The following is a 15667-nucleotide window of genomic DNA, read 5'->3' on the forward strand; positions in this document are numbered from 1 at the left end:
CACTGAGGCAAGACCAGTGGCCTGGGGGCTTAGCCAGGGGTAAAGAAAGGTACTGTCTGGCCTGGACAGGCAGGTGAGCAGTGAGCAGCAGTCTATGTGGGTGCCCTGGCTGCTGGAGGACCCAGCTCAGGAGCAGGAGCAAGGAACCCTGGCTACTTCAGGCACTGCTGGACCTCCACCCAAACCCACTGAGGGGCTTGATGTGGGACTGCAGCAATTAGGGCCAGGGCCAACAGCTTAATGGTGGGCAGCTGCCAGGTGGCAGCTGGAGCCAGGGGCTGGGCGATGGGCAACACGAAGGTGACTGGTAGGGCCCGGATGGTGTCCAGCACCCAGCAGTCCTCCTCCATGGCCTCCATTGCCTGGGCCATCACGGCAGCCTGCTTCTTGTATGCCTCCAGCATCCTCTTGAAGGCAGTGTGTCTTTCCCTAAGGGTGAGGAGCCTGTCCTGGAAGGTGTGATACTCCTCATCCCTCTCCCGCTCATACGTGATGGCCCATGGGACTCTAAAGCCAGCATGTGCCCCCAGAGAGCAGCTGGCAGAGTCCTGGGCACCAGGCCAGGGCTCTGCAGTGCTGCTGCAGCCAGCATGTGTCCACCACACCAGCACCCAGTGGCCAGGGGCAGGCATGAGGTCTCAGGGGTCTAAAGCCCAGCCAGGGACTGCTAAAAAGCTGCCCTTGCAAATTTGCTCCCAGTCAGCATCTACGTCTGCACTACTGTGCAATAGCTAATGTACAGTAAATCTACTACCTTTAGATACAGGCAGAGTTGTCAGGGCGACCACCCCAGGCTCCGCACTTTGGGGGCCCCTGCAGAGCTGGGTGGAGTGGCCACAGCCTTGCCTGCAGGGCCTGCCTAGTGCTGGTGACTCTGCACTGCTGCCACTGCTGCTGGCTTCATGTCTGCCCCCTATCGCCACTGCCTGCTTTGTGTCTAGCCGCTTGCCACCCCCCCCAGCTGCTGCCAGCTTTGCATCCCATCACTCACCACTGCCCCCCTCTCCCCAGCCAGCTTCTTTGTGTCTGGGCCCCGCACAGGCTGATTTGCCCTAAGCTCCACATCCTGCCAGGGTCCTCTCTGGATGCAGTAGCTCAGCTCATGGTTATATAGTGATGCTTTACTGTGCAGTGGATTAGTCTACTGCACAGTAAAGTGTCTCGTGTAGACACACCCAGAAACACTATTAATATTGAATTTTTTTTCCTTTCTGAAGTCACTACGCTTCAGACTGCTGTTATAGATTATGCTGTTATGATCGTCTAAAAGCAGAGAAATGCCCCCGCCTGCCCCGAAAACAGCCTTGTCCCAGCCCCCATCCAGGAAGAGGCTGGTGCACCCCTGGCCCCGAGCCCACAGAGGGCAGCCCACCCTTGTTCTGCACACAAATCGGGGAGGGGGGAGCACATGCCCTCCATGCTTCCCTTGGGGGACTGCATAGCAGGAGGGAGCCACCCCCCTTCCCTCCCATGCCCCACGGATGAGCTACCCATGGCTCCATCCTGTGCTCTGGTCCAGTTGAGCAATGCCTGCCCCTGCCCCACCCATGGGTGCCTCAATCTGCCCCCCTACCCCCTTTCCCTCCCCCATGCTCCTTCCCCCTCACAGACTTACTGGCTGGAGGCTGCTATCCAAGCTGCTGGGCTGCATTCCCTGCTATGCATGCAGCATTTATCAGTGACATTATTGGACAAAAAAGGCTGATTGCCGATAATGTTAATTTTCGTGTTATCTGTGCCGATCTGATACGCGACCAGTATATCAGTGCAGTAAGCAGCCAAATAACTCCAGGCAGCTGTGATTTGTTGAAATTGCAGTAAAGGTGGGTAGGTGTCCCTTGCATTCAACAACTAAGCCATTGAATTCATTCCTTCCAGCTTCCGCTCCAGATGGATGATTTGGACCTTCATCATGTCATGGCAAAAGTTCGGCCACAACTAGTGGAGTTCCTCAGTCATAACTCTGAGTGGCTGATCATGAAAGCCAAGCATTTCCTCCCCCTTGTGGATCTGAAATATGTGGATGACATCACTGACTGCAAACAGAAGGTCTCAGAGCTCCTGGACAGGCTTGAAAATGTAGAGCTAACCATTCAGAAGCAATTTGTTCAGTGCATCTGCATGGAATGCAACCTCCCCATGGACCTGGAGATACAACTCATGAGCACTGCAGGAGAAGGTAAAGGAGGAAGAGGTGGGAGTTTGATTAGCTCAAATTCACACTGGACTACAGTCCCCACTGACCTCTTCACAAATAGCACCCAGAATCTTTATCTCTAACATCACCCCATTGAGGTCTAGCCATGTTAAAGCTGATGAGCTAAATTAATTTCTGATGCAACTTCATAGACTTCAATGGAGCAATGGCAGAAATGATTTTGGTAGTTTAGGAATGATAGAAAGATATTGGATAGAAATACAATGGGAGACAGTCATATATATCAGTTCAGATGATAGCCATTTTGTCGAGCATAGGTCCGATCATGCGAGGTTGACTTCATCATCGTATCTGCAATCCAACCTTCCTATATGGTCTGTTCCCAATTTTCTGCACGGGCCACTGCTGCTTGTGTTGGTGTTGCCAAATCATGTGGGGTGCATTGTGTTGCTACAGGGCATCTCAGGAGATGATCCATGCTTTGTTTTTCCTAACAAACACATTGGTCAGTTGCATATAGGCCCCTCGATTTCATGAGAAAGTTGCATTCTCAAAGACCCACTCAATTGTTCAGACTCTGCCATGTATACCATTTGTAGTTGGAGCTGGATGCTAATTCCTTACTGGGGGTGATTCCTTGCCAGCTCCATTTAACAGCTTTGTCACCTAGTTTTGCCCATTTTTTTTTGCCGGAGTGTAGTTCTGGCTGCTTTTGGTGATGTGGCCAATGATGTGGTACAGTATAAAAGGTATTTCTTGATGAGAGACGACAGTGGGCTGGTTGATGTCCGTATAACAGATGGAGGTCATCTGACTCTTGTACTTGCCAGTCTAAGTCACCTGCTACTTTCCTCCTGATGTAAGGGGGCACTATATTGGATAGTTTCATAGTAGCTAGGGTCAGGAGGGACCTGAACAGATCACCTAGCCTGACCCCCTGCCACAGGCAGGAATGAATGCTGGGTTCACAAGACCCCAGACAGGTGATCATCCAACCTCCTCTTGAATTTGCCCAAGATAGGGGCGAGGACCACTTCCCTGGGAAGTTAGTTCCAGATTTTGGCCACCCTAACTGTAAAAAAATTGCCTTCTGATGTCTAACCTGATCTCTATTCTCCGTCAGCTTATTACCATTGTTCCTCATCACCCCAGGTGGTGCTGAGAATAGGGCTCTCCCTTTTTGCTCTTGATCTCCTCTGATGAGTTTGTAGGCAGCCACCAGGTCCCCCCTCAGCCTCCTCTTGCTGAGGCTGAACAGGTTCAGGTCCCTCAGTCTCTCCTCATAGGGCCTGTCCTGCTGCCCTCGCCAAGTGGGTGGCCTTCCTCTGAACCTTCTCCAGGCTGGCCACATCCCTTTTGAAGTGCGGCGCCCAGTACTGGACACAGTACTCCAACTGTGGCCTGACCAAAGTTGCATAGGGGGGGAGTATCACCTCTCTGGACCGGCTTGAGATGCACCTTTGGATGCATGACAAGGTATGGCTGGCCTTGCTGGCTGCAGTCTGGCATTGGCGGCTCATGTTCATCTTGGAGTCAATAATGACTCCAACATCCCTTTCTGCCTCTGTTTCAAGAGGGGAACTCCCCAGCCTGTATGTATGCTGTGGATTCCTTCTCCCAAGGTGCAGCACCCTGCATTTGTCTATGTTGAACCCTGTCCTATTCTCATCTGCCCACTTTTGCAGTCTGTCTAAATTTATTTGCAGCCTCTCTCTCCCTTCAAGTGTGCCCACCTTGCCCCACAGTGTGCTTTCTACCCCCTCATCCAAGTCGCTGATGAAGATGTTAAACAGTGCAGGCCCGAGGACTGAGTCCTGGGGGACCCCACTGCTCACATTTCGCCAGGCTGACTACGACCTGTCCACCACTAGTCTCTGGGTGCACCCCATCAGCCAATTTTTTACCCATCCAAATGTGTAGGCATCAATGCTACAGTCGCTTAATTTATTAATGAGGATGGGGTGAGAGACAGTGTCAAAGGCCTTCTTAAAGTCTAGAAAGACTACGTCCATGGCGACACCATCATCCAAGGATTTAGTCACCTGGTCATAAAAGGCAACCAGGTTGGTCAGGCAGGACCTGCCTTTGATGAACCCATGCTGATTGCCCCTGAGCATGATCTCCCCTGCTGGCGCCCCACAGATGTGCTCCTTGATGATTCTCTCCAAGATCTTCCTGAGCATCAAGGTGAGGCTTACAGGCCTATAGTTACCTGGGTCCTCTTTCCTCCCTTTCTTGAAAATTGGGACCACATTAGCCAGTTTCCAATCCCCCAGCACCTAGCCAGATGACCATGAATGCTCATACAGCTGGGCCAAGGGCTCCGCGATGACCCCTGCCAGCTCCCTCAACACCCTTGGGTGGAGGGCATATGGCCCTGCAGATTTAAAAATGTCTAGCCCTTCCAGAAGATCCCTAACTACCTCTGTGCTGACCCAAGGCCTGTCAGAGCTGAGAAACTTAAAAATATCAGCTTTCTTGTCTGGTGTAGCCACAAGATTACCGTTTGCATCTTGCAGGGGCCCTACATTGCCTGGTGCCCTCTTCTTGCTCCCAATGTACTTGAAAAAGGACTTTTTGTTGTCCTTAATTTTCCATGTATCGTTTAGGGTGGTGTCAATATGTTTACTATGGCTGAGGTTGACTAACTGAGGGTTAAGAATTCTTCAGACCTAAAATGCTCCAGGCCTGTATTTGAATCATCACAGCAAAATCTCTTTTCTAAGATAATGAAGTGATTTCTAGATATGCGCTACATCTGATTGTAATGTTAATAAGACAGTGCATTCTGCTGTATGGGTTGCCTAACTGAGTGAAAAGAGAAAAGGGTGATTAACATGTGGTCAGGAAAAATAATAAGCAGGGATCCTCTTTTTCTATGATAAAAAAATCACAAATTCTTGGAATTAAAATAACAAAATTCATGTTTTTCCGTAATTAAAAGGAAAGGCCACTATATATATAGGTATCAGTTGAACACAATATTATATTGATAAATGTACTATACTATCACTATAATAAAATAAACTCTAAATACTTGTACATTTTGGCATTTGATTTTGGGTTTTTTTATCATGGAAATCAGAGCTTTCCCTGCCACCTTCACTTACAGGGATGCAGGTCCAGCTGTGGCTGTCCCCCTGCCACTGCTTTGTAGTGCTGAGCAGCCCTGATATGCTGGTGCCCTGCCCATGCCATTGCCCCTCACTCTCAAGCCACTGCCCCACAGCCCTCCTGATGCCTCTCACTTCCGACCCACAGCCCCCTGCCCCTGCCAGTGCCCCTCGCTCTCCACCCACAGCCCTCTGGGACCCACTGATGTCCCTTCCTTCCCACCCATTGCCCTCTGGCTCAGCTGGTGCCCCTCACTCCCTACACACAGCACCCTGGGCCCTGCTGGTGCCCCTTATTCCCCATCTACAGCCTCTTGGACCCTGCTGGACCCTGCTTGAGCCCTTTACTCCGCACAATCCCTGGCCCCCACCCCCAGCCCTATCAGAGGGGGCCCCCAGCTGCCAGGGCTGTGAGGCCAGGGACCCAGGTCTGCAGCTCCCTAGCTCCCCCAACAGTGCCCAAGCCCTAGCTGCCACCTATGGGAGGTGGCAGCTGCAGCAGCCCAAGCAGGGAGTGGAGCTCAGAGCCCAGCTCCCCCTCCCCCATGGGTGGTGTGGCTAGTGCAGAACCCATGGCAGGAGCAGGGGGGATGGCCAGATAGAGGCTGCCCTCTGTGGGCTCAGGACTCCCCATCCTGATGCCATCTGGCCCAGTAGGTGGGACCTGGTGTGACAGGGCAGAGGGGGGTGTGGCAGGGAACCTCGGTGCTACTGCCGCAAGGTGACGTGCCCCCTGCCCACCATGCAGCAGCAGAGGGCACAACTCTGTGCCACCAACCTTGCTGCTGCCAGGTGGACAATGGGCACCTTGCCATGGTGGTGCAGGGCTCTCAGTGGTGGCAGTGAGCTTCCCTGTCCTGATCTGCCCTGCTGCACTGGATCCTGCCTGCTGGGCCACGGAGGGCCCCAGGGAGAGGGTAGGAGGGTGCAGTGGGCAATTTGCACCTGCCCCCATCCCATGCAGAAATTTGGAGGCATGTGCCTCCAGGAGTGCACAAAGCAGTGAGGAGCCAGCCTTCCTCCTCCCTCCCCCCCCCGCTGCCCCTTGGATGAGCCTCTGTCTCTGTCCCACTCCCCAGCCAGGTTCTCCAGCCTCACATTCCAGCCCCAGGCCCCAAACCTCACGCATTGCCCCAGCTGGGCAGCCCTGTCCAACTCCCTCCCTCACTCTGGGGGTCTCAATTCATCCCTCCACAACACTTACTTGCAGGGAGCTGTGGGAACAGCTTTTCAGGCTGCCTGGTGGTCATGTACGTGTGCACACATGCACATGGCACCCCCTGCCTGCCTGCTCTCTTCCCAAACCCCCCAGTCTCATGCAGGCTGCAACTCTGCCATCCTGCAAGGGGAAACCTGCTGTTTCCTGTGTTTTTCTCTATTAAAGAAGAAAATCTGGGTTTATTGTCCTTAAAATGAGAAAATCTGGGTTTTACTGTGTTTTTCTGTGGTGAATGGAAAACCTGGATACCTGGTAACAAGTAACACCTAAGCCCCAGAGCTGGTTAGGAGCTTTTTGGGTATGCTGTTTATTCATCTGACATGTCACGTTTACATGTGCGCTTTAATACACAGTAGCCTATTCTATTGTGCATTAAAGTGTGACATCAAAAACAGTGCTAATATGCTAATACTCAGTAGAAATAGGCTATTGTACATTAAGTGTCACCTAAAAGGCATGCACTTTTGCTGTGCATCAGGGCAGCTTATGGTGCATTTATGTAGTACCTCAGATTAGAGGTACTAAACTTAATGTGCAGTAGCAAAAGTACATATGGATCAATGTAGCCATGCCCAGAATGTATAATCATAAAAAATGAAACTGTCTGTGGGAAAAAGTTGTTTTTTGAGCTATTTCTTATTTGAGAAAAAAAAAGAACATTTCATAGTTGTTGAAATATCTTTTCAACATATTTAAATAAAGTGATTTAATTGGTTTTTCGAAATTGAAGATGAAAAATGTAAATAACTTGAAATCAACTTAAATATTTTGATCTATATAGTCCAAGTACCCTTCTTCCTCCCTTCCTCACCCCCTCTGATTTTGGCGTTAAAGATTTTGCACAGTTGACTTTTTTTTTGATTCATGATTGAAAAACATTCGGAATCTCAAAAATGATTCTAGGTAGCTTTAGAAAGTGACTTTTGATTCACATACACCAGGGATGCTCGGCCCCTGGCCCATGGGCCAGATCCATCCCTTAAAGCCATGTTATCCAGCCCATGGATACTGCTGCACTGGGGCTCCCCAGGGGGCTGGAAATTTGGCACTGGTGGTGTGGCTGCAATCTTAATTGCTGCTCCACTGCTGGCGTTTCAGACCAGATTACATCAGATGGCCAGATTGGGATGGTGGGGGACAGCACACAACAGGATCTGGCAGGTGATCAATGCGCTGCTAGTAGTGTGATGCACAGCCAGATTGGGACAGCAGGCAGTGTGGGGCTGGATTGGGGTGGCATGGGACTGGATCCATGTGTCAACTCTCCAAACCCAAACCACTCATCCACCCTTCAGAGCCAGAAACTTGGAGGCTGCTGACATACACTGTTGTTGGTATTATTGAATTTCCCTGTGTGTTGTATATATAAAACATTTATTTAACTCTTCCTGATGCCCAAGGCAACATCCCAACATTTCCTTTTCACAATGGATATCTCTGGCAAAATTCCTGCTGACTTCACTGAAGCCAGGATTTCATTATTCTGTAGCTGGTTCTCTTCAGCCTTCTACATGGCTGTAGCAGGAAGTCATACAAGTAACAGACATTTTTTTTCTTACCAGAGTTTGTGACAGTTATGTCATTGCAACCATATTACTCATAAAGAGGCAGCCAAATACATCAGCAGCAACTGTAGCAGAAAGTCGGGGAAAGACTGTAGCTAGGAATAGGTTAGAAACAATAATTGACTTGTACTTTTCTCCAGAGCTTTGGCTGAGAAGTTTTAGCCATACAGTTCAGCGACTTCTTAAAAAATGTTAGTGCTATGGTTCCTAGGTATTTATTTTACAGCAGTTAGTTGAAGGAAGCCTCTACAAAATCAGTATTTATTCATGTGTACCTTTAATGTATGTATTAATGTATTATTATTAATTTGGACATTGTTCTTGGTTTGGACACAATGCCAGAGACACAATACCTGCCTCTCTGCTTCCTGCTGACACCTGGGATTGGTAGTAGCAATGTTGGAAAAAAAGGCACTGAGATCACTGTACTGCCAGCTCAATCTGAAATAAGAAAGGCTGTGAGAATAATGAGCTGTCCTATTTATTTCCATGAAGCATTAAGTCTGAAATCTAACAAAGAGAATGTTGGTAACTTGGTGACTGAGCAATATCATCCAGCTACACTGCTTATTCTTCCACAATAAAAACTACATATTCCTGGGCATAAGAAAAAATACTCAGCTGCTGAAACCTCTGTCTTTTACCTGACAACCACGAGGAACTAATACATTATTGATACAGAAACATGAAGCACATTGAAAATTTCATAGACATTAGGGGCTGGTGTCAAAAACATTTCTGAATGGTTGTGGCCTTTCTGAATTCTTTGCACCAGAATTGCTCTATTATTTTCCATAGTGGAAAAAATGAGTGAAAGCTAAGTGCTGGCATTTACTGAGGAGTGCCTTGAGGCTAAAAAGTTTGAGAACCCCTGGTATAAAGGTTGAGATTCACTTCTCCATGATAAGAACAGGTTAACTGTGTGTTAGAGCAAATGGAAAGCTCTAGGGTAACTAGTGTCTTGAGCATGTCAGACAATGATTGGGTATTCTGCTGGGGGTTCCTTTCTGTGCACTTTCTGTGCCTGGATGCTGCCTTTCTTTGGTTCTGGCTGACAAATGATGCTGCAAAGGGGTTTGTGTAGACCATTTTTGCCTTGTTACTGGTGATAATTTTATTTTATTTTCAATTAATTATTGCAGGAAATTTAAACCAGCAACAAGAAACTCAGTCTCCATCTTCTCAGTTTGCAGGTAAGACTTCTCTGTGCAATTAAACATTTTTTGAGCTCCTCTGCTCTCCTTACATGCAAGACAGCTGTCTGCACCACACTGCACTGTACCCCTGTATAACAGAAGCCAATAAAGCATAAAAGAAAAGTAGTAAGCTTTGTGTAGGAGTAACAGGCTGCAGGAAACTGTACACATACTGTTCTCTCCTATCAGTGTTTCAGGCAGTCTTAATCTTGCAAATTTTAATTTCTCTTTTCTTTATGTTTTAGAAAGACTAATAGGTAGGGACCTACCCAAATTGTGATTGTGCAGATTTTGTGGAAATCACAAAATCAGATGATCTCTATGAAATCCACAGGAAAAAATAACATACTAAAAATAAAATACTGGTTCCCCAGTGCAAGCCAGCAGTCCTCCTGGCCACATAGTCCACCTGGGGGAAAGGGAGGAAAGAGGGCTGCTGGCACAAAGGTGAGTAGGCAAGATGCCTGTTACCCCTGCCCTTCACTGCTGATTGGTTGAAAAGGCTGCCTGCCCTTCTCCACCAATCAGTGGCGAAGGGGTGGGGCTGCATGACAGACAGTCTTCTAAGCCAGTCAGTGGGAACATACAATAGATAGCCTTCTCCATTAATCAGTATTGGAGGAGGATGGGGCACAAGGTCCCCTCAGCCAATCAGAGGTGTCGGGGGAGGCCCCAGCCATGATAATCCCTTGAAAACGGTGGTCAGCCCCATGATCTGTCTGTGAAATTGGCCAGCCACCGCCTTGAGTTGGGTAGACCCCTACTAATAGGCCCTAAATTTGCTGATGATTTCTGCAGTTCGTCCTCCTTTCCAAGCCCAGATCATTGTAAGATACCTCCTTTCTTGATAATTTATTGTATTTAATGACTTGGATCATTAAAATAGGAGTAAGAGTCAGTGTGGAGAAACTATTTGACTATATAATAAATTGATAGTTTAATGCTTCACTTCCAACAAGATTGTTGATTAAGATCAGTGGCTCAAAAGTCCAAAGCCTTTAATCTAATATTTCAGGAGAGGCTTATACCCCTTAAGATACTCATTATCACATATGGACATACAGTTCAGTTCATGGGAATTACCTAATGGCCATCAGTGTGACAAGCCGTACATATGAGTGAATAATTTCCTTCCTTTTATTTGCCTCTCTCTGCTCAGCAGCAATGATGGAGGTGATTAAAGTTATTTGATTTCCCATTTTCCAACTGTTCTACCATGACTCCTTGTCTTGTATCAACAGTACTTAGATTTCCAGTGTGCTCTCCCACCCAAGTCTTAGCCAGGCCCAAGACTGCTTAGCTTCTGTGGCTAGATAAGATCATTAATGTAGCTGCACACGATTTAATAACAATGTGCTGCTGAAGAAGCTCAGCATCTACTTCTCATTCAGCTACCTGATTTTCAAAGCCAAACCACTAACCAAATCTCCCACCCACATGAAGAGTCTAGTGACAGATAGAGACTGAAAGAACAGGGGTGGGGAACTTTGCAACATTATCACTTCCTGAGTAGATAAGCAGGCGAACTGTAGCAGTAAATGGAATCTGCTCCAGTGTAGCTTACTTTTTACAGATAGAGTTCTCCCTCAATGTTTATATTTCCCCAAAGACATAAGCAAGTAAAACTGCATGCAGAAAGATGATCCTTTATATTTTGTGGACTGCAAAATGAATAAATCTCTATGCAGCTCTCATAAGATTAAATGGGTGTATCTACATGTGCTATTAATGTGCTTTGAGCTTAATGAGCAGTAAAATACTGTGCCATGTATGCATAGTGCTGTTGTTACTGTACTACCTTTTGGAAGTACTACATGATGGCACAGTAACAACCCATACTGCACTGTGCCAGTGGTGCATGGTTTCGTAGTTTCTAGGGTCAGAAGGGACCTGAGCAGATCATTGAGGCCGACCCCCCGCCATGGCAGGAAAGAGTACTGGGGTCAAACGACCCCAGCAAGGTGTACATCTAGCCTCCTCTTAAAGACCCCCGGGGTAGGAGCCAGCACCACTTCTCTTGAAAGTTGGTTCCAGATCCTAGCCGCCCTGACCGTGAAGTAGCGCCTCCTGATATCTAGCCTAAGTCTACCCTCTGCCAGCTTGTGACCGTCACTCCTGGTAGCACTTAGGGGAACAGGGACTTCCCCAGTGCCTGCTGGTCCCCTCTGACTAGTTTGTAACAGGCCACAAGATCCCCCCTCAGCCTTCTCTTCTGGAGGCTGAACAGGTTTAGGTCCCATAGCCTTTCCTCGTAGGGTCTGCCCTGCTGCCCCCTGATCATGTGAGTGGCCCTCCTCTGGACCCTCTCCATGTTGTCCACATCCCTTTTGAAGTGCGGCACCCAGAACTGGACGCAGTACTCCAACTGTGGACTGATCAGTGCTGCATAGAAGGGGAGTATCACCTCCTTGGACCTGCCTGAGATGCATCTGTGGATGCATGACAAGGTGCAGTTGGCCTTCCTGACTGCATCTCCACACTGCCGGCCCATGTTCATCTTGGAGTCAATGATGACCCCAAGATCCTTTTCTGCCTCTGCACTGATGAGAAGGGAGTTCCTCAGCTTGTAGGTATGGTGCTGGTTGTTCCGCCCCAGGTGCATCACTTTGTACTTGTCAGTGTTGAATCCCATCCTATTCTCATCCACCCACCCCTGTAACCTGTCTAGGTCTGATTGCAGCCTATTCCTCCCTTCTAGCGTGCCCACATCCCCCCACATCTTAGTGTCATCAGCAAATTTGAACAGGGTGCTTTTTACCCCCTCGTCCAAGTCACTGATGAAGATGTTGAACAGTGCGGGCCCGAGGACCGAGCCCTGGGGGACCCCACTGCCCACATCCCTCCAAGTCAAAAATGACCCATCCACCATCACTCTCTGGGTGCGGCCCTCCAGCCAGTTGGCGACCCATTTGACTATGTGGGTGTCAGTTGCTCTGTCATCATACCGTTGTGCTATAGCGAGCAAGCACACTGCTACGATGACATAGAATTGGCAGGAACAAACCATGACACTGTAGTTATGTCATTGTAGTGTGTTGCTACGGTGACTTGGTGTCATGTGTAAACATGCCTAGTAACCTTTTCCTGGGAGTGCATCCACATGTGCGCCTGTTGGGAGCAAATTTGCTCCTAATTGGAGCAATTCAGTGCAGGGCTACTTCTGCCCTGCTCTGGCCCCCTATAGCAGCCAGGGGAAGCTTCGGGTTCCCCTGAGTGCCAGCCCCAGGCTGGCAGGGGGCATCGGGGTCTATGGGGTGGAGAAAGCTGTCCTGCCCCTGGGGCAGCTGTGTCCTAGCCCCGCACTATGATTGGCAGATTGGGGCATGAGGCTGGGAAACTGTCCCCTCCCCCAGCAGCTGTTTCCCAGCCCCATGCCGTGATTGGCAGATTGATTGGCTGAACAGGGGACCAGGCTGAGAAACAGATGCTGGGGGAGGAGACAGTTTCCCAGCCCCATGCCCCAACCTGCTGATCAGGGCACAGGTCTGGGAGGCAGCTGCTCAGAGAGGGAACAGTTCCTCTTTCCCCTGCTGCCTGAGCTGACTGGAGCAATTTGCTCCCAGTCGGCTGTCTATACATACAGTACTGTGCAGTAGCTAATGCACAGTTAATCTACTGCCTGTAAAACTGTGCATTAGCCCAGTTTACCGCACAGTAGCTGCTGCACATGGTTACATGGTGATGCCATAGTTCACAGTAGATTAGTCTACTGCTCAGTAAAGTGTCTCATGTAGATGCGTCCACTGGGCGCATCTACATGTTCATTGATGTGCCTTAGATACTGCATATTTAGTTTAGTACTTCCTTAATAAAGTACTAATTAAGCACACAGTACCTAGAGTTACTGCGCAGTAGTACCAGCACATGGTTATTTAGTGATGCTTACTGTGCATTAGCTTAATAACACAGAGTAGGCTATTAGCATGGTTTTTGCTGTGACACACTACTACATGCTGTTATTAGCCTAATGTGCTGTAAGTGTCTTGTGTAGATGTGCCCACTGAGTGTTAATGAGTTGATCCAAAACGTGCAAGCAGATCATTGTTCCAGGCTGGATGCTTGCAGAAGGACCACCATTCTAAATGTCAGTGTTTAAGTGTGATTTTCATGAATAATTTGGCATCATTTAGAAATAACTGAGGTGAAGTGTGTTGCTCTTTACACTTTTCTGGGAAAGTTACCACCACCAGTCTATGAATTTAGAGAATGGCTAAGATTCATATTCACAGGAATTTGCAACTCCTGTTAGGTACAAAGGCAAATGTGGCTCTTAGCTTTTATTGCAGGGGCTCTAATATTTTGTAGATGTGTAAAATGTGTGCCCTCTTTTTGCACTCAAGGATTTTTATATACACAACTAGAGAGCCACCTTGTTTAGCTCTGTAATACTTGTATCCTCAGAGCTGTGTGCAGATACACAGCAAATGCTCCTGAGTTCCTCATGCAAATGTACCTCTAAATGTATCTTAGAATCATAGAAGCATAGAAAATTAGGATTGGAAGGGACCTAAGGAGGTCACCTAGTCCAACCCCCTGTTCAAAGCAGGACCATCACCAACCATATCATTCCAGCCAGGGCTTCATTGACCCAGGCCTAAAAACCTCCAAGGATGGAGATTCTATTACTTCTCTTGGTAACTTGTTCCAGTGCTTCACCACCCTCCTATTGAGAGTGGTTTTTTCAAATATCCAATCTAAACCTCCCTTACTGCAACTTGGGAACGTTGCTTCTTGTTCTGTCATCTGTCACCACTGAGGACACTCTAGCTCAGAGGTGGGCAAAATATGGCCCTCGGGCTGGATCCAGCCCGCAAGGCCATTCTATCCGGCCCATGGGGCCCCTAAAAAAATTAGAAAATTAATATTTCTCTGCCCTTGGTTCCTGTCAAAAATGACAGGTAACAAAGGCAGTAGGACCCATGGGAAGCCTGGTGGGCTCCCACAACAGCAGGGCCCACCCGGCCCTGCCTCCCCCCCCCAGCCAGAAGCCCCAGTGGGGGCTTCTGGCCTGGGACCACATGGCTGTCCCGCACTGGAACCATAGGTAAGGGGGTTGGGGGGAAGGGCAGGGGAGGACCCCAGGCAGGGAAGGAGCCCAGGGAAAACCTGAGCATGGGGTGGAAAAAGCAGCTCCTCGCTTGCCCTGTGGCTGGTGTCCTGTGCTGCAACCACTTGCAGCCCACCTGGGGCTGCCTGCATCTGCTCCGGACAGCCCCGTGCTGGCTGCAAGTGGCTGCAGAAGAGAGCGCCAGCCACAGAGCGAAGGAGAAGTCGCTTCCCCCCCACCCCCACCCCGTGCTCAACTTTTCCCCAGGCTCCTTCTCGGTGCAGAGGAAAGCAGCCCTTCCCTGCCCCATGGCCATCGCTCCCTGCTGCAGCTACTTGTAGCCCTCGCGTGGCTGTCTGGAGCAGGCACAGGCAGCTCCACATGGGCTGCAAGTGGCTACAGTGTGGGGCACTGCCCACAGGATGGGCAAGGGGCTGCTTTACCCATCCCATGCTCAGCACCGCTTTGTAACCTGGCCCCGCTGCCAGCCTGGGCCCTGCACTGGCTCTGGGCTCACCCATCAGGGCTGCACATGGTGACAGTACCCACTTGCTGCGCCAGGCAGTGTTTGTCACCACTGCCTCTGTGCTGCCCAGTGCATGAGCGAGCTCCGGGCAGGCAGCAGCAGGTAACACTGCTTGGGATGGCAAGCACTGGGCCCGCAGCTGCTGCCACTGCATGCAGCTCCGATGGGCAAGCCCGCAGCCAACATGGGGCCCAGACTGGCAGCAGGGCCAAGTTAGAACCTGGTGCTGAGTGCAGCGAAAAGTGGCCCCTCACATGCCCTGTTCCCAATGCTACAGCCGCTTGCAGCCCACGTGGGGCTGCCTGTGCCTGCTCCAGACAGCCCCGTGTGAGCTGCGAGCGGTTGCAGCAGGGAGCTCCAGCCATGGGGTGGGCGAGGGGCTGCTTTTCTCCGTGCTCAGCACCAGCATCATCGCTGCCGGTGAGCATGGGGTCAGGGCTGTGCACTGCCCCCCACCTGTACCGCGGGGCTGGGGTCACTGGGAGTGAGTGGGCAGGGAGCCAGTGGGAGCACGGGGCCCACACCGGTGTCCTGGGGCCAGTGCCAGCAGGGCCTAGAGCAGGGCAGCAGGAGTGCAGGGGTCCCGGCCAGCAGGGGCTCTATGGAGCCAGGCCAGCTCCCCCCTCTCCCTGCTGGTGCAGCCTAGCCTGGTTCCACAGACCCCTACCAGCCTGTGCCCCGCTTTGGGCCCGCCGGTGCTGACCCTGGAACGTTGGTCCCAAGATGGTGATGAGGGGGTGGGGCATCTGTCAAGGGGTGGGGCTACCCGTACGGGTAAAACTAGGTAAGCGGCCCTCTGCACAAAATAATTGCCCACTCCTGGTCTAGTTCCATCCTCTGTGG

At 50.0% G+C, this 15667-nt stretch overlaps 1 protein-coding gene across 1 annotated transcript in view; it reads left to right on the plus strand.

Annotated features, from left to right (window-relative positions):
• Positions 1-1887: 1887 nt before the first annotated feature.
• Positions 1888-15667, plus strand: part of NLRC5 (NLR family CARD domain containing 5) — a 94675-nt gene continuing 80895 nt past the window's right edge. Inside the window, exons 1-2 of the mRNA XM_090063300.1 lie at positions 1888-2179; positions 9198-9248. Coding sequence (XP_089919426.1) covers positions 1891-2179; positions 9198-9248 — 340 coding nt within the window. The 5' untranslated portion in view covers positions 1888-1890. The remainder of the gene's footprint in view (positions 2180-9197; positions 9249-15667) is intronic.

Source organism: Crocodylus siamensis, chromosome 9 (genome assembly GCF_052110815.1).
Source record: "Crocodylus siamensis isolate JL-2025a chromosome 9, ASM5211081v1, whole genome shotgun sequence".
Taxonomy (NCBI): Eukaryota; Metazoa; Chordata; order Crocodylia; family Crocodylidae; genus Crocodylus; species Crocodylus siamensis.